Raw genomic sequence first — 26,597 nt, 5'->3', positions numbered from 1 at the left:
AAATTAACCACATTGAAGAGCTTTTACATTTTTGCTTTGATTTGCTGCAGGAGCTTGTTTATGGATGCATTTGACATGTGGTATTCTGTAATTTTACTCTGGAATCTACATTTCATTCAAAATAAACAGATATTGCATGGTACTTATACTCACACAGATTTCCATAAAACTCTATTTTGATTTTAAAAGTTACTTATTATTGAGTATATATCGTCTCTGATACACCTTTCCTTTCCTGAAAGGAAAAGTGTACCTGTAAGAAGACACTTTTAACTCCCTAGGAAGTAAGATGTCAACACTCAATTAATAATGCAAGGCCCTTCTCTTGTATGATAAGTACCAGAGAGTGGACTGGTACAGATTTTCAATACTGCAGCGGAAGGAATTGTTTATTATGGATTGAGGTAGCTAGTGGAGGCTTCTCAGGGAAAAGTGGGACTGTGGGAAGATCGTTAGGAAAGGATTTAGATAGGTTTCTGGGAAGGGTTAGGTAGGTTTACAAGAAGTTGTAGGAGAAAAAGAGTGATATGAGAAAAGGCATAGGCAAGAAAGTACAAGATGAGTTTGGGGGACAGGGAAGTGACCAGGCTGAAGAAAGGGATTCGTGATGTGCAGTAGGTGAATGCATTGGTAGGTGAGTCCAGAGGTCCTTAAATGTGACGTTGGAGCGCTAAGGCTTGCATCCTATGGTAAGCTGCTGAAGGGTTCAGATCAAGTATAGAGAATGGCTGCAGCACTGACCTGCAGCTTCACGGACAGGCTGTAGTAGCCAACTCGTGTTATGGCGATGAGTCAGGGAATAAAAATCTTCTGGAGCAAAACATTAAGCCCATGCCACAAGGGATTCTGAAAGAAGAGTGAGGGAAGGAGTTGTGTTTTCTCTCTACTTTGTCAAAGACAAAAGTTGAATGGAAGTTTCTGAGGAAATTATATGTAGCACAGTGCAGTGGGTATCTGATAGTAGACAGATGACTTAATAAATGATTAGGTTAATATACAGGTCCAAATTTTTAAGTAAGTGAACATTCTAAAAAAAATTCAATATGTATATACTCTAGAAAAGATAAGTTGTAAATTCTAGAGATTTAAGTGCTTCCTTTTTCACTTTGGAGGCTTTTAAATTGAATATCATCCAAAAAAGCTACCCTACTATGTAAGGAAGGAGGTGCAAAAGATAATTACAAACTTATTCTCTTTCCTCCTGTGTCTTTTTTTTTTTTTTTGTGAGGAGATCAGCCCTGAGCTAACATCCGCCAATCCTCCTCTTTTTTTTTTTTTTTGCTGAGGAAGACGGCCCTGGGCTAACATCGGTGCCCATCTTCCTCCACTTTATATGGGACGCCGCCACAGCATGGCTTACCAAGCAGTGCGTCGGTGCGCGCCCGGGATCCGAACCAGCGAACCCTGGGCCGCCGCAGCGGAGCGCGCGCACTTAACCGCTTGCGCCACCGGGCCGGCCCCTCCTCCTGTGTCTTTTTAAATAGACCAAAATGAAGTCTTTATTTTGTCTCTATTTCCTGTCCAGAGCTATTTCCCATAGAAGTGGTCTCCAAAATATGGTGTACTTACTTAACTCAAGAAGTGCACACATATAAAAAAACAAAACTCTCATTTATAATTTTTATCTTAGAAAAATGAACTTAAAGCTAATTTACTAATTTTTAATGGAAGGATTGATGGTACAGGTATATAATTTATAGTGTAAACATTTATGAAAGTGCACTCTAAATGTAGGAGGTGCATTCAAAAAGTATGCCAAAGTGGACCATGGGCTGGGGGTTGTTACATATACAGATTATCAGGGCTTTCCCCTAGAAGTTTTGATTTAGTAGGTTTGAAGTGGGGCCTAGGAATCTGTTTTTTAACAAGACCTGCAAGTGTTTCTTACTTTCAGCCAAGTTTAGGAAATTAGCAACAGCCCCGTTTCACCAAATCTTGACTTAGGCCTAAGTCCAGTTCCAGGTCCCACAGTTCTAATGGCTGTGTGGTTGGTGCCTCACTTGCCCTAAGACAGCTAGAATGCAGGATTGTCCAAGAGCTGAAGCTCATCAGTGATGCAGGGGCTAGCATCCAGCTCACCTTATTTCTTGTGCTTTTCTTGGACAAAAGCCAGCTTAACAGTAGTTGAAATTTTGGGGCAGCAATATATGTGTCTAGAGTAATTTAGTAGTTTGTTTACCTTGAGGTTTGAAATTGATGATTGTTTTTAACCATGAAGCTGTTGCCACAGATCATTACTGTGTTCCATGTGTTAAAAAAATCATGGCTGATCAATAACTCTATATCTTATTTTTATGAATGCTATAACATACTGACACATGGAATTGTAGAAATTAATTTTATGCTAAGGTAATTGGTTGTCCTAAAATAATATATTTATTGAAAATGTTAAAAAATACTTGAAGAAGTAATAGCTGATTTATTAAGTGCTTACTATGTGCCAGGCACTAGCCCAAGCACTTTTCAATACTATTATTTAATCCTCACAACAATCCTATGAAGTAGGTGTTTTTAGTATCCATTTTTCCTAGGAGTTAACTAAAGGAGCACAGAGAGGTTAAGTAACTTGCCCATTGTTAATAGCGTTTTTGTTTGGTTGCTTGTTTTAATTTGGGAATGCCCTAAATAACTTTTAGAAGATCCTTATTTTCATGTTTTGACTGCTTTGACTTCTTTGACTGAATGATCCTTTGTCTTGAAACTTGATTTCTTCTACTGCCTTGTTATCTTATAAAACCTCTTTTGTGTATTATAACAAGGTATGAAAAAGTGGCATATAGATATCACTTTGGAATGTTCAAATGATGACAATTAAACACTGCCACTTTGAGTATGTAGCCTAATGATTTTCATCTAAGTAAAATTTGTGAATATATATTGTTTTATCCTAAGCTTACTTTATAACAATTATTAAGTTTTTAATGTCTGAGGGATTTTTTTGAGCACAGAAATAAATTCTGGCAATTGTTTGTGTTTTAATTGATGTGCAGTTTATTCAAATTTTTAATATTGCCAATTTCAATATCTAGTTTTTTCTTAAGGCTTTAAGCTCAATTTATGCATTTAAAAAAATAAATCTATTCATACCTTCACTAGACCTTCAGTTAATCTTTTTAAATTATCCTATTAAATTCCTTGAAACATTTTAAAAAACACTACCTAACAAAGCATACTGAATCAAAAAAGCATAACCAAACAATAAAATCTTATAAATATAAATCTAATAAGTCAAATTTATAAATTCAGTAAACCAAGTTCTCTTAAATATTAAACGCTGTTCACAAACTTCTGTTACATAATTCATATTATAATCACAAGTCTAGATAACAGATTTTCTAAAAACATTTCAAATATCTTTAAAAAAATCCCAGAAAATGCATAGACAAATTATCAGTTTATGTCCAACTTATCAATACATCTTTATCTTAAACCTAATGCAGAGTCTTCATTTCTTCAACCTATCATTTCTTCATCCTGAGACTACAGATCTACTTACACAATAAAGTGGAATAGAGTTTCCATCTTCCAGCCTTCTACCGCAACTAAGACTATACATTTGGGATCAGGGCAGGGGATCTGTCTACCTGCCAACCAGAGTCTGCATTGGACAAGAACCCCCGTACCCTCTTCTTACTGTCAGGCTCTTGCCTGCCATTGGTAACACAAACTTTATGAGCCCTCACATAAATTTAATTGAACATGTAAGTTTTACATTTTTGCAACCTGGTTCTTTTCCTAGAAATGATGCATCCTGTAAGTTTTTCCCCTAGGTTTTTGCAACCTGGTTCTTTTCCTAGAAATGATGCATCCCTTAAATTTTCCTCTTAGGTTACACTTCATCCCTATTATAATGGGATTTTCTAAGTCAAATTATGTACAAACTGTGTAACCTTTGGCATTAAAGCCTATTTGTGTACTAATGGGGTTTTGACACCCTGCTTAGGTTACTATAGCAATTCTTTCTCTTTTATAATTTAATAGCTGCCTCATTGACCATCTGTCATTTTACTGACAACGATGATCAAGTTTAGTTTTTAACCCCTTTAAATTCACAAAGCCAAAATGATTTTTCTCTCCTAGGAATGCCAGAATCACCTCCGCAGATATGGAAATGTGAATCTGGAACTGGTGACTCGAATCATTAGAGATGGTGGCCCATGGGAAGATCCAGTGTTGCAAGCTGTTCTTAAAGCCCAGCCAGCATCTCAGGAGATAGGTACTTCAGGAGACTCAAAATCAAAACCAACATTTGTGAGAAGCAAACACAATTTCATTTTCTAACTAGAGCAGTAGTAGTGATTTTTCTTTTATTTTATAATACTGAATAAGAGTGATGTATTTTCACATAAAGTATGTTTAATTTGTTATATACTAACCCAGCCCAAGAGTGATTTTTAATATTAAATTAGGTACATTTATTTCTAGTCATTTCCCATTTATTCTAATGGAAATCCAGAGTGTTAACACATTTACTATCCAGATGTTACTTATTTACATAGAGTTTATTTGTTTTTGTCACTTTAGTTATATTTTTAAAATCTATTTAAGTAGGAACACCCTTAAAAAAAAACACCCTCTTAAGCACATGGAATCTCCCTTATATAGGAAACTCTGTGAGGGCTGGAACTCTTTCAGTTTTTGTTACCACTGTTGCATATCCTACACCTAGCGCAGTCCCTGGTACAGAGTAGGTGCTTAATTTAAGTATTTGTTGATTAAATGAATGACTACGTGATGAATGCGTGACTAATTGAATAAAGAAGTAAATTTCAATTCCAAATACTCTAGAACAGTATTTCCCAAACTCTGTCCATTAATAGAAGTTGTTTTGTCTCATCCCCTTACCACCTGCATACTTCTTGGACATCACTTCCTCTCAAACCTAGATCCACACTGGCTCCTGTGGGCCAAAATTTCCTTTTGAGGCAGGAAGCTTTGTCAACTACTTCTGGTTAATTCTTTTAAAAAACATTTGACATATTATTCCTAAGCCCCAGAACATTTTGGATCACCAAAACTTAGAATGTAAGCTCAGCAGTAGTGAATAAGCACAAAAGTGTGGACAGCATTTGAAAGCATGGACAGAGCCTGTGGAGTGCAATTACAAGATGGCCAAAGGGAAAAGACAAAACCTCCCAGCTCTGGAACCATTCAGACCTTGGTCTGGTGAGAAAGATATTTCACGCCACAGATTGTGCTGAGCAGGTTAGCATCTTTCCACTTGTCCCAGGTTAAGGGTTGGGGGTGGGTTGAGAGTAGAGTTGAGTAGAGAAGGGGCTATGATTCTTGGGCTTAAGATCAAGCTGACTTCAGATACAAGTGTGGAGGACTGCGACAGAGATGTGAGAGAAGATGAAAGAGAGAGGTAAGCCCAGGAGAAGTAGTGCAAAGTAATAGGAAGAGATGGGAGGTAAGACAAGACTAGGAGGAAAGGGCTAAGGTATATGTGACAGTGGCATAGTGGTATATACCCAAGGGATACAGAGGAGACTGGCACTTGATATGAGGGTCTCAGAAAGGAATGAAAAGACTGAAGAGGGAGACAGTGGAAACTGAAGAGGGCAAGTTGGATTATTGAAGAAAAGTATGAACAGTAAAATATAGGGAAGGCAAGGGTGACAGCCTGAAGGAAACTATCAGGAGATTGGAGAATATGGCCAGAGGAGACAGGAGCTAGACAAAGATAGAGCTTCAGAAGGAGTGAGAACAGGGGAGAAGGAAGTTTAGGCTTTTTGGGGAGTTTTTCGGCTTCTCTGAGTAGGAGCTAGAACAAACCTGTTGTTGGCTGATGTGAGGGCTGATGGCCTCCCTCTATATAGTCCTTTCATACATACTCCTTTCTGACTTACACTAGTGTACCTCAGTTTGGGAAAAGCTGCTCTAGAGCCTCATTAATGTGGGTGACGCTCCCCCAGTTGACCCTACTAGTCCTCTAGTAGGGTAAAGACCAGTCTGAAGTTTATCTTTGTGTTAACTGTACAAATCAGTGTCTGCTTATCATATATTGTAAACAGAATTGCAAGGCAAATGTTGAAGCCCAAATAAAACATTACTCATAGGCATTTTAGAAGCTACTGATTAAACATATATAAGTAAGTAAAACACTTTTGAATTTGAAATCACGAAATATGGGTTCCAGTTCCTGCTCTGCCACTTACTAATTCTTCATCCTTGGGCAAGTCATTTGACCTCTCTGAGACTCAGTTTTATGATCTGTAAAACACGTATTATGATACCTGTCATAAGGTTGTTGTTAGGTCTGAATAAACTTATGTAGATAGAGGTGTTTATATATTTTTAAATTGTGTAAAAGTAAATATTAGTAATTATCCTTAGTGAAACATGAGCATATATTAAGCAGCAGTCCTTTTTGGCACTACTTTTGGCGTAGTTTTTTGTTGAAAATTAATCAAATATATTTCTTTAATGATTTAACTTTTTTCATTAATTCAGATTATATTTCTCTGTAGTGTGAATTAATGTAGTTTTAATGACATATGTAGGATTCAGCCTTTTAATCTTACAGTAATGAAAATATTGAGCAGTAAGAAGATAAAGTACATAATCTTAGACTAGAAAGAAATTCCAGACCCCATGTTATTTGAAACATATTTTAACATATTAGTGAACTGAACAAAGAATATTTCATGTTTTTTCTTTTTAAATTTTTTTTTTTTTTTACTTTTTAGACTGAGAAGAAATCAACAGATATTTCTTGAGCACTGTTTTGGTGTCACTCATTTCCATTTTTCCAATCATAACTAAATATTCTTTTCACAAATAAACTCCTACTACAGAAAATACTATTTAATTAAATAACTGGTTAATCTAATTAGATACCACATGTTAGTGCTAAAGTTTCAAACAAATCAAAGTTTGAGAGAATCTTTTCTTGAGAGTAATAAGAGTCTGTTTTCTTTTTAATATAGTGAACAAATATTTAAGTTCTGAAAATCCACTGTTCTTTGAACTACGTGCCAGATACCTAATTGCTTGTGAACGCATACCTGAAGCAATGGCTCTTATTAAATCTTGCATAAACCACCCAGAAATCAGTAAAGACTTGTACTTCCATCAAGCACTCTTCACATGTCTGTTTATGTCACCTGTAGAAGATCAGCTATTCCGGGAGGTATTGTTTGAGATTATGTTTGCCTGTTTTAACCTTAGAATAAAAGAGAGTGTAGCCCATTCTTGTTGTTAAATTCCTTTAACAGTAATACCAAGGGTTTTAAAAATTACATTATCTAGATGTGTTCTCTTTGGCCATTGTTTAAGCTTATTGAATTAGACAGAATCTGATATTAACAAATGATGAAATTAACAAAACATTAGTAAGCATAATTCACGTTAAGCTTCTTGTGTAACAGAGGTCAAATAAAAACTGAGGAGCATTATGATTTTGCCTTTTAAATAAAATATTAAGAAAATAAATGCTCATGTTTGTTATTTTATTTTTTTTAAGATGAAAGAATTGATCTTTTCCTAGTATGGACCCTACTTACCCACAAGTTTTGGACATAAATGAGATTAAAAGTAGTCATTGTAAACTGTAGGTGCTATATAGTGAAACTATGAAACCATGAAAATATTTCTGTACAATTCATCGTTGTTTTTGTGGAAGAAAACTGGGAGTCTAATTTCTTCTGAATGTTTAAACAGTTATTGCAACTAGCTTTTTAGATATTTTTGATGATATGAACTGATTTTTCTTTTCCTCTTATAGCATTTATTGAAAACTGATTGTAAGAGTGGAATTGATATCATCTGTAACACTGAAAAAGAAGGCAAGACTATGTTAGCCTTGCAACTCTGTGAATCCTTTCTTATTCCACAGCTCCAGAATGGGGATATGTATTATATCTGGTAAGTGTTCCTAATACAGAAACTGAAATGGTAAGGTGGGGAACAGAAGGAGAATTGGTTAGCAGAGTTTGGACTTTATATTTTTTGTAAAGTTATGTGAAATGTTAAGCCACTTTTTTTTTTTCATTTACTGTGCAAGAAACAATAGTAGGTTGTAAGACCTAAAGATTAAAAAAGAATATGATCATGTACCAGTAATTGATAGTGTAAATGTTTAAGGTCTGTGTTATAATGAGATAATTATGTTTTAAAGTAAGTTTGGAATGTTAGATTTTTTTTTTTCTTTTTTATGACTATATTTTTTAGAGCAGTTTTAGGTTTACAGCAAAATTGAGAGGGAGGTTCAGAGATGTCTCACATACTCCCTGCCTCCACACATGGATAGCCTCCCCCATTATCAACATCACTCGCCAGAATGATACCTTTTTTATGAAGCTTGAACCTACATTGACACATCATAATCACCCAAAGTCCACAGTTTACCTTAAGGTTCACTCTTGGTGTTACATATTCTGTGGGTTTGGACAAATGTTAATTTCCTATTATCCATCATTATAATATCATACAGAGTATTTTCACTGCCCTACAAATCCTCTATGCTCTGCTTATTCATCTCCCCTCACTCCCATCCCCATCCCTACCCCTGGAAACCACTGATCTTTTTACTATCTCCATAGTTTCACCTTTTCCAGAATGTCATATAGTTGGAATCATATAGTGTATCATATTGGCTTCTTTCACTTAGTAATATGCATTTAAGGTTCCTCCATGTCTTTTCATAGCTTGATAGGTCATTTCTTTTTAGTGCTGAATAATATTCTATTGTCTGGATGTACCACAGTTTATTTATATATTTGTCTACTGAAGGACATCTTGGTTGCTTCCAAGTATTAGCAATTATGAATAAAGCTGCTGTGTGCAGGTTTTTGTGTGGATGTAAGTTTTCAACTCCTTTGGGTCAATACCAAGGAGCATGATTGCTGGAATGTATGGTAAGAGTATGTTTAGTTTTGTAAGAAACTGCCAAACTGTCTTCCAAAGTGGCTGTATCATTTTTCATTCCCACCAGCAGTGTATCCTCACCAGCATTTGATATTGTCAGTGTTTCAGATTTTGGCCATTCTAATAGGTGTGTAATGGTATCTTGTTTTAATTTGCATTTCCCTGATGACATACGATGTGGAGCATCTTTTCATGTTTATTTGCCATCTGTGTATCTTCTTTGGTGAGGTGTCTCTTAAAGTTTTTGGCCCATTTTTTAATTGAGTTGTTTGTTTCTTATTGTTGAATTTTAAGAGTTCTTTGCATACTGTAGATAGCAGCCCTTTATCAGATGTGTCTTTTACAAATATTTTTCCCAGTCTGTGGCTTGTCTTTTAATTCTGTTTCACAGAGCAGAAGTTTTTAATTTTAGATGAAGTCCAGCTTATCCATTATTTCTTTCATGGATCATGTCTTTGGTGTCATATCTAAAAAGGCATCACCATACCCAAGGTCATCTGAGTATTCTTTTATGTTATCTTCTAGGAGTTTTATAGTTTCACATTTTACATTTAGGTCTATAATCCATTTTTGAGTTAATTTTTGTGAAGAGTATAGGGTCTGTGTCTGGATTCATTTTTTTGCATGTGGATGTCCAGTTGTTCCAGCACCATTTGTTGAGAGGACTGTCTTTGCTCCATTGTATAACCTTTGCTCATTTGTCAAAGATCAGTTAACTATATTTATGTGGATCTATTACTCGGCTCTCTATTCTGTTCCACTGATCAATTTGTCCATTCTTTCACCAATACCACACTGTCTTTATTACTTTAGCTTTGTATTAAGTTTTGAAGTTGGGTAGTGTCAATTTTCCAACTTTGTTCTTCAGTATTGTGTTGGCTATTCTGGGTCTTTTCCCTCTCCTTATAAACTTGAGAATCAATTTGTCAATATCCATAAAATAACCTGCTGGGGTTTTGTTTGGGATGGCATTGAATCTGTAGATCAAGTTGGGAAGAACTGACATCTTGACAGTATTGAATCTTCCTGTCTGTGAACATGAATATCTCTCCATTTATTTAGTTCTTTGGTTTCATTTATCAGAGATTTGTAGTTTTCCTCATAGAGATTTTGTACATACTTTGTTAGATTTATTCCTAAGTATTTCATTTTTTGGGTGCTGATGTAAATGGCATTGTGTGAATATTAGTTTTTTTCAACATTTTAAAAACTACTTAAAAGTTTTTAGTAGGATATATGAAGCTTCTAATTACCCAGCAATCATGTAATTTAGAAGGTGGTATGAGAGTGTTTTTAGTACCGACCCTTCAAGTGCTATTAGGAGAAATCATGAATAATAGTTATAAAAGATTCTAATAATTTCTGCCTCCCCTCCCTAGTACACACACACAAAAAAAAAACTCAACCACTTTGACAGTTCATTAATTTTTAAGGGAAAACTAGGTTTCATTTGTTGAACATAATAATCTGAAATGCTATGGTCTAGAAACATTTTTTAATCAACGCTTTTGAATTTAATTTAATTTTATTTTTGCTGAGGAAGATTGGCCCTGGGCTAACATCTGTGCCCATCTTCCTCTACTTTATACGTGGGATGCCTGCCACAGCATGGTTTGATGAGCGGTGACTAGATCCGTGCCCAGGATCCCAACCTTCGAACCCCAGGCCACCGAAGCAGAGCATCTGAACTTAACCACTATGCCACCGGGCCAGCCCCATTGAATTTTAAATTCTTAAATATTTAAAACAGTAGCTTGAAGGGGGATTTAAAAATAAACTCATTTAATATTTTAGTTTTATAGATTAAAATCTTCAGACTCAGACTCAAATAGCTGAGCTGGGTCTAGAAACTAGTGGACTTATCTTCTAAGGGAGTATACTTTTAGTTAGATTATGCAAATTTTTATTCAAAAGTTTACTGTGTAAATTGGAATTTCAAATAGAGAAGGGGATCAAGAGGCAGTGGTAAGACATACTTTTTTAAAAATAGTTTTCAAAGTATTATCTTTTCTTTATATGTAGTTATTCTGAAATGGAATACAGTCTTGACTGTTATAGTAGATCTTTTCCTATGGGGATAAGAGTATTCTCTGTAGATCTTCTGATGGGGATAGGAATGTCCTCTGTCCTTGGCTATATTAAACTTTTTTTGTGTGTGAGGAAGATTAGCCCTGAGGTAACATCCCTTGCCAATCCTTTTTTGCTGAGGAAGATTGGCCCTGGGTTAACATCCATGCCCATCTTCCTCTACTTTATATGTGGGATGCCTGCCACAGCATGGCCTGATAAACCGTGAGTAGCTCCGCTCCCGGGATCCAAACCTGTGAACCCTGGGCTGCCTGAAGCGAGCGTGTAAATTTAACCACGACACCACTGGGCTGGTCCCACATACATATATATATAAAACTTTTTAAACAGGGTATCTTTAGTCTTTTCATTTTAATATACTCGTAAGTAAACTAGAATCAAGTGTAAACAAACAAACAAAAAAAACGGGAAAACATATTTTATTTTCTTCTTCCCTTGGCTAACCAATTTCTGCTCTTTAGGGAAGGACCTTAAAAATAGAACAGTGCCTCTTTCCTGCTCCTGGCCACAGTCCTCGTCTAAGAATAGAAGCTGGGTGTATGACTCCCAGCTGCCTGACTGGAAGGGGGTCTTGAGCCTGCTTCTGTGCCCTTCCTTTTGAGTAGGCTGAGTTCTGATCGCCTGCCTTCTTATTTCTTCTACCTCTTCTCTATATTTTTGAATGCTGGGGTCCTTTTTCTTGCTTCTAAAAGTTGATTTTCACTGTAACTTGAAGAGCAGGATTCTTTCCAGCGTAGAAGGTCTGTATTGTCTGTTTCATCTTTGGCTTTCCTATGAAGCAGCTTACCCTTCATTTCCCTTCTCTGAGGACAGAACCTGATTCACAGTCCAGTTTTGCTCTGTCTCGAGCCAGTGAAGCAAGACACTAACCCAATTTCTCTCACCATCACTAATAATAATAATAATGATAATAGTAATAGCAGCTGCTAATATTTGCTGAGTGCTTCCTATAGTCTTTGCTTTATATATGCATTATCTCATTGATTCCAACAGTCTTGTGGGGTAGATAATGTTATGCCCAGGCCATTCAACTAGTAAATAATGAAGCCAGGATTCAAACCAGGCAGCCTGACTCACAGCCTCAGTTATTAAACATTACTTACTATAAATGGGTCAAATATGAAAAAAATCTGTGTTGTGAGGGTGGCGGTAGACCCCGTTATAGCCTGTTTTCCGCAACTAGATAACTTGATGATTGTGTTAGTAGTTAGTACCTGGGAAATGTGTTTGTTTAACAAATGGGTTTTGTGTTTTCTAAAGGACCCTCTGAAAAGAAAATGTAAGCTTCATTAAACATTCCTTTGTTCTTTGCAAAGAAGACTATTCAGTGGTTTTCAGGGTGTTTTGTTTATTTGTTTGCCTTAAAATCCAGTATACAAGTAAAACCAGAGATCCCTTTTGTAAGTTCAGTCAAAATGGAGCTTCATAACCAAATCTTGAGATTTCTGCTTTGCCTGCTAGAAAGCTAAATTCATATTGGTAGCCCTCTTCTGGCAAATTTATTAGGATCTTGGAATTAACATTTTGTTTACAAGTTTCCTCCTGAGTTAACAGACACAAAGGGAAATAAGATCTCTCTTTTCAAAAAAGAAAAAAAATATATCATACACCAAGAATGTCTGTAAGGTGTCTCAAATTATTTTTTAGAACAAGTTGGAGAATAAATAATACATTTCTAATATGTTAAACATTCATTTGTGTAATATTGAATGGAATACTGTCCCATAATTTCCAACAATCATTTTTTGTCTTTAAATCTGTTGCAGAGATATGCCATAGCTTCTTAAACACAGTTGATTTGTTTGCCTTTTTCCATCCACATCCCTTTGTACATAACATAACCCTTATTTAGAATGTCTACCATCATCTTCTACCTCATTCCATGTCTACAATTTCTTTTAATATATTTCCTCAAGAGGCTTTCTTTAAATGCTTTCAGATTATTAACCAACATATTTATTGAATAAATCTCACTGCTTGGTACTATGAAGATTATAAAGACAAGGAAAATAACAGGAAACTAGCGATTTATTAAACATCAGTATATACCAGACATTTCACCTACATGGTTTCACTTCTCTCAATTCTTTCATGTATAAGAAAACTCTGGATAAAAGTCACAGCTAATAACAAAATGGAGTTGGAATTTATACTAGTCAGTTTGCAAGTGATAGCATCTTATGTCTAATTAAGGAGTTTAGGGAACAGATAGTATTTATTGAAATGATACTGGGGTATAACAGGAGACATAAAAAGGACAAGGATGGGGGGCTGGCTCAGTGGCATAGTGGTTAAATTTGCATGCTCCGCTTTGGCGGCCAGCGTTCGTGGAATTGGATCCTGGGCACAGACCTATGCACCACACATCAAGCCATGCTGTGGTGGCATCCCGTATACACAATAGAGAAAGATGGGCACAAATGTTAGCTCAGGGCTAATCTTTCTCAGCAAAAAGAGGAGGATTGGCAAGGGATGTTAGCTCAGGGCCAATCTTACTTACCAAAAAAAAAAAAAGAAAAGGCAGGGATATAGCTGGTCCTCAAAGATCACTGCTACCAAGGACATTGAGATTGCTAGGGTTTTTTTAAAAAGTTGTTTCTCTTTTCTGCCAGTTGGTTTCAGTCTCTCCTGTTGCAAACCAGAAAGAATGCCAGCAGTCCCCAAACTTCATAGTTTAGACTTGAGAACATTCCAGGGACTCTGCTGGCCTGACTGGGGTCAGTTTCCTACCCCTGAATTAACATCTTAAGGAAGGTATGAGAAAGGTCACATAGGAGACATGGCCAGTGGAGTTCCAACCCTGTGTATTAGGGCTATTCCTAGAAAAAGGCGGCTCACTGTGAACTGAATAGTGCCATGCCAGTTAGTGTATAATGCCCTATTGAGAGTTAGGTCTTCCTTATTCCCAATCTCATGTTCTTGCCACTCCCTCCACTCTACAATGTGTCATTGAGATTTACAATGTATTAATAGTTGGGGAAATAGGACCTATAAAATATAAACAGGGAAGTACATGATAGGCATGAAATTAATACAAGGGATAAGATCTCTTCTGAAGTAGCTATCACTTTAGTTTGGGGTATTCATGAAGGCTTTGATGAAGAAGAGGCATTTGATATGGACTTGGAAAGATAAGCTCATCTTAGAAATGAAGAAGTACTTTCCATGTAGAGCGATCATCATAAACAAAAGTAAGAATAAGTGAAGCACATTAACTGACAGTGAGGAGACCAACCTAGAAGAGTGCCCAGGATTCAAATCCTGATCCTTCTGACTCTAAAACCTGTGTTTCTGTTGCTCTTAACATTATGTACGGCATACTGAATAAACACTAAATGAAATGATCTACGAGGCTGGAAACAGATAAATTTAGCAACCCCTGTAGAAGTATATGTATAAAATTAAAGGTGGTAGCATTGAGAAGGAATGGTATGGCTGTGGGCAAAAATATAATAGAAATCTAAAGACTGTGGAAAATAAACAGGTTAGAAACAAACAGGTTAGAGGAATGTTTAGTGTCTTTGACTGATGTAGGAAAAGATAATCAATTTTGCAGGAATATGATTTGTGTTATGTGGGTTAAGGTGATAGAAGGCAGTCTTAATTGAAATACCCAGGCATAGATATTGGGAAAGAACTCAGATGGAGATTTAGGAGCAAGGTATGAAACTTGGTGAGCTTTTTAAAGGACTGCGTGTGCAAAACAAAGTGGGTGGTGGACTGAAACTTATGGATACCCACACAGCTAGTATGAAATGAAGATGGAATTTTGGTTTTACTTCTTCTGTTGCTTGACATCCTTTTCTGTTTTGTGTTTTCTGTATCACCTCAGTAAGTAAACTATGTGCACCTTCACGATAGTAGTCAAGCTGTCCTTAGATTTAATAGCTGTATGTACTGGCATCAAAGTACATACTCAGTAAACCATATTTTTTAAAAACATTTTCATCCATTATTTTAATACTTTTTAGATTATGATGCTTTATATAACTTTTATGATATGTTTTAAAGAATTCTAATTTGCTAAAATGTGATATCCAAATGTATCAATTATATCTTATGATTTTCTGTGCCTGAAAACCCACTAGTCCCACTTTGCTCATGTAATAACCTTGGCCATATTTTAGAAAAGAATCTACCTATGAAAAACGTTAAATGGCCAATAGCTTGTCTGTTTAAAAGTACTACATCTTAATGGAAGAGTAGATGATCCAAAACATAAAACCTCAGAATCAGTACTATAATATAGTTACACTTTTAATTTGTAGTACTGTTGGTAACTTAACAGATTGAAAATGAAAAATATGAAACATTTCTTCTTTGCAGAAAGTCTACAACATTGATTTCTAAATCTGCAAATAGGGTACTAATTAAAGGCCAAAGTTTATTTTTTTTAAGTAATATCATTAATATTGGTACACTGGGATTAGAATTTGTTTTGATCAAGTACCAGAGATGCCTTAGGTTTGTCAGCATATTATTGGAATTCATTCCTTCCCACTGCAAAATTGCCATTTCTGATCTCTCTTTTTCTCCCAGCTTCTGTTATTCCCATTAGGTAGCATAAGTACTTGGAGGTTAACATAATATCCATTTATGCTCACTTTGTATACATCTCAGCCAGGGCACTATAGAATCAAGGAAAGATGGCTAATGTCTGTATTGGAATAAGCTGTATTTTTGATCTTTCTCTTTTTTTCTCATTTACAGGGAGTTGATTTTCATATGGAGTAAACTTCAGCTTAAGTCTAATCCTTCAAAACAAGTTTTTGTAGATCAATGCTACCAGCTTTTAAGAACAGCAACTAATGTGAGAGTCATATTTCCTTTCATGAAAATCATTAAAGATGAGGTAAATAGGATATATTTATCCCTTCATTTTAAATGAAATTTAAATGACAGTTCACTGAAACTTGAATCTCTTATAAAATTTATCTGATTATAAAGCTGAAGAGAAAGGAGGATTTTAAGGCCACATTCTCCATATATTACATCCTCCCCTCTCCCGCAACCTTAAACTCCCAACATGGTACAAAGGGTATACATAAATGAAAATAACTGAAAAAAGAGAAAAAATTTTACTTAAAATCTAATATGGGAACAATTGCTTCCATAAAAAGCTATTATCTCTTCTTGTAATTACATAAGTTTGTCACTTTTAACATTATCCTAAGTCCTGTTTGTAGAATCTTAACTAATTTGCAAATGAACTTTGTATATCTATAGTTAATACTTGCTCTCTGTCAGAGAGAAATATAATTCATAGTTTTAAGTCTGTTGTTTAGGTGAAAAGGAATAATGAATTCTGAGGTACTTTTGAAACTTAAGGATAAATTTTTTAAATGTTTATTTGAAGTGATAGTAAAAACACATTACCTGTTTTTAAAAATAGTTCTGAGGCAGGTTTTTCATGGGCCACTTGCAAATGAGTACAATTCTGCATATGACTGTTACATAAAAAGTGGATCCTGCAGATCCTCTAACTCTTCTCCCTCGGATATTAGCAGAACTTAGAATACAAAGATAGGAAAGATAAAGCTACCCTACATTTTAGGTAGCTCCATTTAACTGAATCTTTATGTGGGTTACTTTTAAATATGTAAGGAGGCATCCATTAAATAATATATTTTAATTTTTTCTTATATATTTATGTGTTTATCACATCTCTCATTAGATGTATGACCACGCAGTAATCATATTCCCATCATATAAAGTTGGCAGCATTGTATCAGAGGGTTTTTTTGTTTTATTTCCTATTTATTTTGCTGACTGCATTAATAGCTTCATTATTAAACAATGAAATGTCATTCAGATGGATCCAAGATTGTCTCCCTGCCAAAAAGGGGAGAAACACAAACTATGCTATAGGTTACTTCTCAGCATTTGAAGTGCATCAGAATCACCTGTGAAACTTCTTAAAAAGTAAAGATGTATCCATATATATATTTTTACGTATGATTCTCATTTGCACCAAAAATTGAGAGACTTTTGTTATAGAAAGTTTACAGTATAGGTGAAGTTCAGCCAATTATCATAGAGCTTTCTTATTTTCATATGTCTGGTCAACCTAAGGATACATTATAAGAGGAAAAATTCAAAGGTAAAATAAATATTAAAAATGTGCTTAATTGTTTACAGTCAGATCATTCACATGCCTTGGTGCTGTGAAAAGAGGCACAGCCAATGCTATGTGACTTCAGAAGAAGGAGACATTACAGATGGCATATGTGAAAAGGCTTCACAGAGGAAGATGCTTTAAGCTGGGTTTTGAATGCTACATCAGGCTAATACTAACATTTGTAGAGGATTTTGTAGTTTATAGAGCACTTTTGCCTCATTTTTTGTTTCTCACATCTGTCCAGTGGCATTAATAGCAGAGAAACATGGGGAAGTGTGTGGGAGAGGAAACTATTGAGAGAGACTGCAGGGGCGGGGGTGGGGGTGCTGGAGATCCTAAAGGGCCTTGAATGCTACACTAAAAGTTGGAACTTTGGTCACTAAATATACTGGAATCATTAAAAGATTTCAGGTAAGGAAGTAGCTGTTCCCTTTTGTGATGATCCTTAAATTTTTAAACTTGGGCAACTGGGTACATTATAATTTCATGAGTCAAGAGAGAGGATGTAGATAGAACTTTCGATAAAGAGAAGGAATTCTGTTTTGAAGCAGTGGATTCTGAATTTGCTGTATCTGGAAAATCTAGGTGGGAATATCTAATTGTAAGGGACAATTAGAAACAAGAAATTTGAATTCAGAAAAGGATTCCAAGCTGGAAATGATGGATTTATAGGAGAAAACTAAAGTCAGTGGAATAGATCTGATCCCATTCATTCTATGATTCAAAGGTCACACTATATGCCAACTTCTACGCTAACCATAGGAGGATACAAAAAATGAGATCCTGTCCTGGTGATTTAGAAATTCAAAGTCAGGGGGGAGGGGCATACACAGATACTTATAAAACAGTATGTACATGCTTTTCAGAAATAAGTATGTTATTCTCAGTGGAAAGAATAGAGAATGTTTAACTCTACCCCAGGGCAGGGGCCAGAATGAACGGGGAGAAAAATTTTCAGAGTAGAACTGATTCACAAAGAATGAATAGGAAATGAGTAGGAATTTACCAGCTAGATAAAGTGGGAGTATGATGTGCAAAGTTTAAGTCTGCTTGTGGAACTGTAAGTAGTTCAGCAGGGTCACACAGCACGTAAGGGACTAAGAGGACACGAGGCTGGTGAGGCAGTGTTCCTCCTGTCACCTCTGATACACTGTATGCAAGCAGTATGATGCGCACACACACATAATTTTAAAGACATATTTTTATTGTATATCTTTCTATTCAAACAAGCATTTATTTCGTTCCAAATCACTACAGGCATTATTTATAACTTGAATTAAGGTGGATACACAACAAATTCCCAAGTAAAAGCTGAAGCAGTTATCTTGGAGTCATCAGTAAAAGTTTCAAAGCTTGAATGATTTTCAGATAACTTCCAGTAGGTTCATTATTCTGATAACCTTATTAGATTTGTAAAGATTGTACCTGCCCTCTTCATGTGGGCCACACTTCTCCCCTTAGTTGGATAAATAATATTACTGAAAAAGTAAAATAATATTATTTAGTACAGCTTCATAAAAGAGTTTCCATAAGCAGATTGTTTTTAAATCTATTTTTATTTTTTATCAAATATTCATAAATATGTTTAAATGTATATAACCTTTCTTGCCACAGAATGTGTGGTTGGTACCTAAAATAATAAATGGGGGCCTAGATTTGTAAGAAACTTGAATCACCATAAGTTTATGAAGCATTTTGTATTTTAATCACCATAAAGTTCTGAAGCATTTTGAATTAGTAGGCCTTGTCAAACTTGAAAATAAAGTAAATTGGAAGCTAAAATGCTATCTTTTCCAGATTATTCTCAAGTTTAAAAAGAAAGATTTATTTATATATTAAAAAAGAATTTAAAAAGGTTACCCAATGAGGAAAATTACACATTTGGAATACTGTGTTTATTCAGCTTTCATTTCAGAGTTGTATTTTAAAAAGATAAACTAGTTAGTGTAATAATTTTTTTAAAAAAGGTATTTAGTTAGTAGTAATATTTTTCTTTTTACAGGTTGAAGAAGAAGGCTTACAAATTTGTGTTGAAATATGTGGTTGTGCTCTACAGCTAGACCTTCATGATGATCCCAAAACTAAATGTCTAATTTATAAAACAATTGCACATTTTTTGCCAAATGATTTGGAGATCCTCAGGATTTGTGCACTCTCAATATTTTTTCTTGAGCGCTCCTTGGAAGCTTATCATACTGTTGAAGAGCTTTACAAACGTCCAGATGAAGAATATAATGAAGGCACAAGTAGTGTTCAAAATCGTGTTCGTTTTGAATTACTTCCAATTTTGAAAAAGGGATTGTTTTTTGATCCTGAATTCTGGAACTTCGTAATGATTAAGAAAAACTGTGTGGCTTTACTGAGCGATAAATCAGCAGTTAGATTTCTACATGAAAGTACACTGGAAAATTCTACAGGTAATCTGAAAAATGCAGTGGAACAGCAAGGTTTAGACGAAGGGCTTGACTCTCTTACAGATCAGAGCACTGGAGAGCTTGATCCTGATGAGCTATCCGGAGTGCAACCTAAAGGTCATATTAACACGAAGAAAAACTTCACAGCTCTTAGTGCTTCCAAAGTAGATCACAGTGTCCCAAGACATCGGTGTATGTTATGTAACAAGGAATTTCTAGGTGGTCACATTGTAAGGCATGCCCAGGCTCATCAGAAAAAGGGCAGTTTTTCATGTGTAATATGTGGTAGGAAATTTCGAAACCGAGGACTTATGCAGAAGCATTTAAAGAATCATATTAAGAAAATACAGAGACAGCAAATTGCTGCAGTTCAACAAGAGGATCAGGAAATCCCTGCTTTGGAAGAACTACATTGTTCCAGTTCTTTCATTTCATTTGAAAATGGGAATTCTGATAATAAGGATTTGGAAGTAGAGACTTTTACTGCTTCCAGTGTTGGAAACAAAGAAGTCATCCCTGCACATGTGGCTGAATTCATTGAAATTCCTGTAAGTGTATCAGAAGATGTTATTGAAAACATTATTGAAAATGGCAGTCCTGATACTTCTTTAAATAATGTCTCGGAGCCTTTACCTGTATGTGAGGATGACTATGAGGAAGAGGATGAAGGTGATTATGAAGAGGATGATTATGACCTGAATCAAGAATCTTCAGTACTTCATAAAATCAATGGAACTGTATGCCACCCAAAAGACGTATATGCTACAGATCAAGAAGGAAACTTTAAGTGCCCTGCTCTTGGCTGTGTCAGGATATTTAAAAGAATTGGATTTCTAAATAAACATGCAAGGACTGTTCATCCAACTGATTTAAATGTGCGGCAAACAGTAATGAAGTGGAGCAAAGGAAAATGCAAATTTTGTCAAAGGCAGTTTGAAGATTCTCAGCATTTTATAGATCACCTTAATAGACACAGCTATCCAAATGTGTACTTTTGTTTGCATTTTAATTGCAATGAGTCGTTTAAGCTGCCATTCCAGCTCGCTCAACACACAAAAAGTCACAGAATATTTCAAGCTCAGTGTAGTTTTCCAGAATGCCATGAGCTTTTCGAAGATCTTCCTCTGCTGTATGAACATGAAGCTCAGCACTATTTAAGTAAAACACCAGAATCATCTGCACAGCCAAGTGAAGCAGTTCTTTGGGATGTTCTTACAGACACAAATCCTAATTGTCAGGAAAAAGACTCACCTAGTAATGAGAAACAAACTGTTAGTCTGCCAATTTCTACTAGCAAATCAAGGAACGATTCTGCAGAACCAAAGACATGTATAGAAAGTATGGAAAAGGAAACAGACAGTTTAGTTCAGAATGGAAATGAACATTCTGATGACACTGTTTCTGATGTAAGCTTGATAGACCAAAAGATGCCTGACATAGAGCCAAATGCTGAAAATAACTGTAGTGTTAGTGATTTAGTCAATGGACACCGTGGAATAGAGCAGACACCTTTAGTTTCATCAGATCCTGCTTTGAAAATTGATACAAATAGAATTGGGACAGAAAACGGTTCCATTTTACCCAATGTTGTACCACAAGAACACAATACCCTGCCAGTATCTCAGGCACCTTCCAAACCAAATCTGACGACTGAACATACTTCATATGGCTTAATTTTAACAAAGCCATATGTCAGACCATTGCCTCCCAGTTACCTGGATGAACGGTACCTTAGTATGCCAAAACGTAGAAAATTTCTGACTGATAGAGTAGATGCCTGTTCTGATCAAGATAACGTTTGTAAAAAATCAGTGAAAAGATTGAGATGTGGCAAATGCCTCACCACCTACTGTAATGCAGAAGCACTTGAGGCCCACCTTGCACAAAAGAAATGTCAGACACTCTTTGGATTTGATTCAGATGATGAAAGTAAGTCTTCTATCTTCTCAGTGGGTATATCTGTAGAAATAGAAAATGCCATAGATCTGTATAAGGTTAAAAAATGAACATTTGTATAGCAGATGATAAAGCACTACCCCATACATCATTTCCTTTAATTCATACAACTACTATACTATTCCTGTTTTATAGATCAAGCAACTGAATACTGATGGAAAAACTACCATCACTAACTTTGGGGAGAGATGGGAGGAATCTAAGACCACTAAAGGCTATCTAGTTGAAGTTGAGCAATTTGCATAGGCACAAGCCTGTGAACTTGTGGAAGCCACAACTGGAACACAAGTTTTGCGTACTCTTTGATCATACTCTTTCACTGTGTCTAAGGCTTTTCTTCATTCTAAGTGTCATATAATAAAAGTTCTAGAACAAAGTAATTAAGGTGGAAATGTTTTTCATCTGCATGCCAAAATATAAACCAAGTGAAGTTGAGCCTCTGTTACAAAAACAGAAGTAAAAAAGAACCAGCAAATAATTGAAAAACAAAATTAAGCAAAAGAAGAGCTTGCCTTTCTACTAATATAAATATTCTTTGAATGAGTAAGGGTATCAATTAAACAGGAATCTGACTTAGAATTCCAGTTGAACATCTATAAAATTTGAATTAACAGACATGTTCTGTTTTACAGGTGCCTGATAAAAATGTTTCAGAAAGATCTGTCGATCAAGCAGTAGTGTGAAAAAAGCACTACAAGAAAATGCATCATCAGTTTGCTATTTCCCTGATGGCCTTAATTTTAGAGCGGTCTCGGATTACTAAAGATAAAGACAAAGCACATTTTCTAGAATGAACTCACAGAGGAGATGTGCTGGTTTAGACTCCAAAAGGGTTATTACAAAACTCCCAAAGTACCAGTTATCCCGAAAACCACATTTTATAAAAGTTGATGATGATTAATAGCAGCATGTTCAGTTTCGCTTATGTGAGAAATATATTCAGTCAACTAGTCAGAAAGAAAAACCAGCTATGGCCTTACAGAAAGGGAAAAGTTAACCCACTATAAAAAAGAGGGAGGGTTGGTTTACAATAAACAACTTAAAGTATTCTACAAATGAGATTCGTTTTCTTGTCATGCATAATCAGATTATGTCCTCCCTTCTGGTCAAACATGGTTTAAGGAACCTTGCTATTTGGTTTATTATAATGATTTATCACCATGCTATCCATGAAAGATTCTAAGTTGTTTCTACATTACTGATTAGACAGGTCAAAGTTCAGTGAATGGCATGCCAGCACTGAAAATTAAAAAACAAAAGTAAACAAGACAACAATGCTTTGGTAATAGGCTCTTGATAGAAATCTTCCACTTGCCATTTCTGTAATACCAATGAGTTATATTTAAAAGGCAGCAGTGTCAATTAAATGGAAAAAGTACCATCAGTAACTTTGGGGAGAGATGGGAGGAATCTAAGACCATTAAAGGCTATCTAGTTGGAGGAAAACACTGAATTGCAAATTCCTCAATGTGAATAATGGTATAAGCACACTGGGATATTTCTATTTGTAAATAGAGTAGTGTTAGGACATTGCTTGATGATTCATAGTAAGGTCCTTTAGACATTAATGTGAGTTATCTAAGTAAAGTCCTATAAAAATAACTGGCTGTAAAAAAAATTTATCAGCTAAGAATCAGGTCAAGAATTCATTGGTTTTATTCAGTTAGAAGAGTTAATTCTAAAATAAGCCATATGACTCATGCTTTCTTATTTATTAGTGATGAATTTGGTCTGAATAGTAATTTTTATATATAAAAGGAAATATTTACACAAAAATTTGCACAGCAACAACATAAAATATACTGATGCATTTATTTTCCTTGATGACCAGTAATTTTCCTAAGGAAGATTTTAACTTAATAGTCAATAATTGTTGAAACAAGAAGTGTTTTTTAAAATACCCTCTCAGATGTGTTCCACTTGTACATTCTCTAAAAGAGGAAGCTTAAAGATCTTTTACCTAATAGTACTGTGTTAATCTATAGCAGGTATAAAATGAACAAAAATGCAAAGGCAAATTCTTCAGAAATGGAGCTACTGATGTACCAGTGTCAACTAAATATTCCAGTTATTCCAACTGATACATTTTTGTTCAAAGCAGATCATCTCATCAGACCCTACTGTTACAAATTTTTGGATATTAAAGCTTCTTGAGGGAAGTTACTAAGGAAGTGGAACATTTCTTCCAGGGTAGCATCCAGACTTTATTAAATTAGGATTTCCAGGTCATGATAGATCAGATAAAAAAAAATTTTCCAGTTTTACTAGTTTATTTATAATAGGCATTCACTACTATGCAATTGATAGTCATAAGTCCATTCCAGTCAAATTTAGGTTTGTTTTTGTTTTGTTATATAGCCTACATTAGGCTGTGGAATTTATATTTAAATGACAGATAAGTAAACACAATCAGATTTGTAAATACTTTAAGGTCAACTTAAAAAAAAAAAAAAGTTTTTCCATACTTCCTGATACTAAAAATATAATAGTTGAGTTATATTTCAGTTCAGTCTAAAATACATCATATAATAAAAAGTCTGTTTAAAAACCAGTTCATTTGGACAATGGAGTTTTTTTTTTTTAAATATAATTTCTGCTTTGTACATTTTCCAGAGGTTTAAAATTACAACTTAACATTTTATCACATTTTTAACCTTTTATTTTTTTATAAGTAGTTAACTGTTGACATAAATCCATGTCTGGAAATTATTTTCATGATCTTGCAAGATGTTTTAAACACTTGTTATTCTTTTGTCTAATTTGAGGTTTTATTTCTACTTTTGTGTTGCTAAGGGAAAACTGTTTCTGAAAGACACATCAAATTGGTTTATATATAACTAAATCAAGGAATGTTTTATAAAATTCTATTTGACCACACTGTTCTAACCTCTTTATATGCTTCTCAAATAATTGCTATTGAAAGAATGTGTGCATTTTATTGTGTATGTCTTATAAAACATAAACTTTTACATCATTTTGCTTTTATGGGGTGCATAAACTTCCAACAGTTCTAATTTGAGATTCAGAAGAAAAGGAAGCTTTCTTCTTATTCCTCGGATTCTTCTCTTTTTTTCTTTTTTTATAGTTTGAGCATGTATTATCTGACATGGACCAAGATTCAATCCCTTGCTTTTAAATAAAAGTTTCCTTCAAAACATTAAATATTAACTTTCTGCTATGTTTCAGTAAGGTCAAGAAAATAGCAAATCTGAATTTTTGCTGCTCAGATATTATGGAGGAGGTAGAAAAGGGGACTCTCCGTGGACAAGGACACTGGTACTTTGGGCTTTAGCCATATTCATTTTTTGTAAAACCACCAATTATATAATAAGTAGATAATTTATAACATTAAACTTGTGATTCTTTTCAAATCACACTTGAAGGTTCAGCCGTACTCCTTTCACGTTTGGTTTAAACTGTTGTATGGATGAGAAACCTAAAAGGGATGATAGTGTTTATTTTTTAATTTATTTGGTACTGTAAAACACCTTTTCAGAATGACTAAATGCTGCATATGCATTTTGGAATTGTTAATATGTGAAAGATTACAGATTCAGCAAGAAAGGAAATTTGTGCTTCCTTGTTGAACATTAAATTATTTTACTTTGCATTTTATAAGAGTACAAATTAAAACTGAGCCATTGAACTGCAATAAATCAACAATAGTGTCTCATTTCAAGAAATTTTTTGTACTGTACATAGATTTGTTCAATAAAACATTGTCCTTGTTCGTAATGAAGTGTTCAGTTTTATGTAGCACATTGCTTCAAAAGGAATTAGGCTTAAAATATATATTAAATAAGAAATTTCTATTATGTCTCCTAAGAGAATGATATATTTCACTTAATATTATTACCATATTTAGATTATTGAGTGATTTTTAAAAACATTATAGAAAAACAAAAAATCTAAAAGTTTACACAAAATAGACATTTTAACTAAGGTCCATACACAGGAATTACAAGTTGATAGAACACTGGATACTATAGTCATTTCAGGTAAATGGTTTCAGTGTGATACAGTACCCTCTGCAGACTTAGTAGGTGGAAGACAAATATCAGAACTTTCCAAAAGCAAGACAGTGGATGGATTTACCTACATTGGTAATTCTTCAAAGACGAAGAGCCTCTGGTGGAACTTAAAAAACAAGTGACTCTGTGAAGTCACTTTGAAATTTGTAAATGATGATGAAAATTACTTCCCACAAAAGCATTTCAATGGGAAAATGTTTAAGCCAATTAATAATCTGTATCTAAAAGTGAATGAGGTCCTTGGGCATGAGGACTCCTACTTTTTTGGTAAGAGGAACTAACAGAGGAAAGCCCTGTATACTATTTGCTCTATAACTTGCAACTACAAAAAAATGGGGGCTGAAGAAGAATCTCTCTAATGCGATGAGATAGCACTGCAAATGAAAGAATGGATATTGTGTTAAATACAGTAATTTACACATATTACAGATATGCTTTGAAAAACACAAATGAGAGTTATTGAAGCATCCTAGAGCCGAGATCTAGAATTCTCAGTCTATGATTTATAGTCGTATGATCTGAGACTATTAAAGAAATGTATTGAGGTATTTAGATAAAGCTATTGGAGTTATCTGGACTTTCCATTTTTCTTTTCTGAAACTTGAGGAATTCTGGGAAGCAATCAAGTATAACTAAATACACTGCCAAGGTAAATGTTACTTTTCATAGCATGAGAGCCATACTGATTTCAAGAATCAACTGATAACGGACAGAAGTTGTGGCTATAAAGATTTGAAATGGAGGCAATCCAGTATTACATGGAATAAAACTAAAAATGAGAGATGTTCATGCCTTATTTATAGGTGCTGCACAATGGAGAAGAAACGGCTTCTGGTTTACTAAATTATTTACCAGCTACTTTATGTGTTACCTCTAATTGTTAAAACAACTCAAAGGCAGACACTGATTTTTAGACACCAAGGCTCTGACACGTTAAATAACTTGACTAAAGTCACTCAGCTAATAAATGGAGAGGTGGGAATGAAAAAATCAGATGTGTCCTCCTAAAACCAGAATGTCATGCAGTTTCCATTCTGCGGTGCAGTTTTCCCTGCAAATGTATGAGTGGATCTAATATATCCAAATAGAGAGGGTCACGCTTGCCCGAGGATCAGTGATTTC

General features: G+C 34.9%; 1 protein-coding gene across 2 annotated transcripts in view; it reads left to right on the top strand.

Moving 5' to 3' along the window:
- ZNF654 (zinc finger protein 654) overlaps positions 1-23,880 on the top strand; it is a 79,142-nt gene extending 55,262 nt beyond the window's left edge. Inside the window, exons 4-9 of one of the 2 annotated variants that reach the window (XM_058570679.1) lie at positions 4,081-4,216; positions 6,930-7,132; positions 7,727-7,866; positions 15,667-15,808; positions 19,077-21,417; positions 22,077-23,880. In XM_058570679.1, coding sequence (XP_058426662.1) covers positions 4,081-4,216; positions 6,930-7,132; positions 7,727-7,866; positions 15,667-15,808; positions 19,077-21,417; positions 22,077-22,084 — 2,970 coding nt within the window. In that variant the 3' untranslated portion in view covers positions 22,085-23,880. The remainder of the gene's footprint in view (positions 1-4,080; positions 4,217-6,929; positions 7,133-7,726; positions 7,867-15,666; positions 15,809-19,076; positions 21,418-22,076) is intronic. The other variant, XM_058570680.1, reaches the window with a different exon arrangement.
- Positions 23,881-26,597: the final 2,717 nt, after the last annotated feature.

This window comes from Diceros bicornis, chromosome 27, assembly GCF_020826845.1.
Source record: "Diceros bicornis minor isolate mBicDic1 chromosome 27, mDicBic1.mat.cur, whole genome shotgun sequence".
Classification (NCBI taxonomy): domain Eukaryota; kingdom Metazoa; phylum Chordata; class Mammalia; order Perissodactyla; family Rhinocerotidae; genus Diceros; species Diceros bicornis.
Note: the sequence above shows the minus strand (reverse complement) of the source record. Positions and strands in the feature narration are given on the sequence as shown.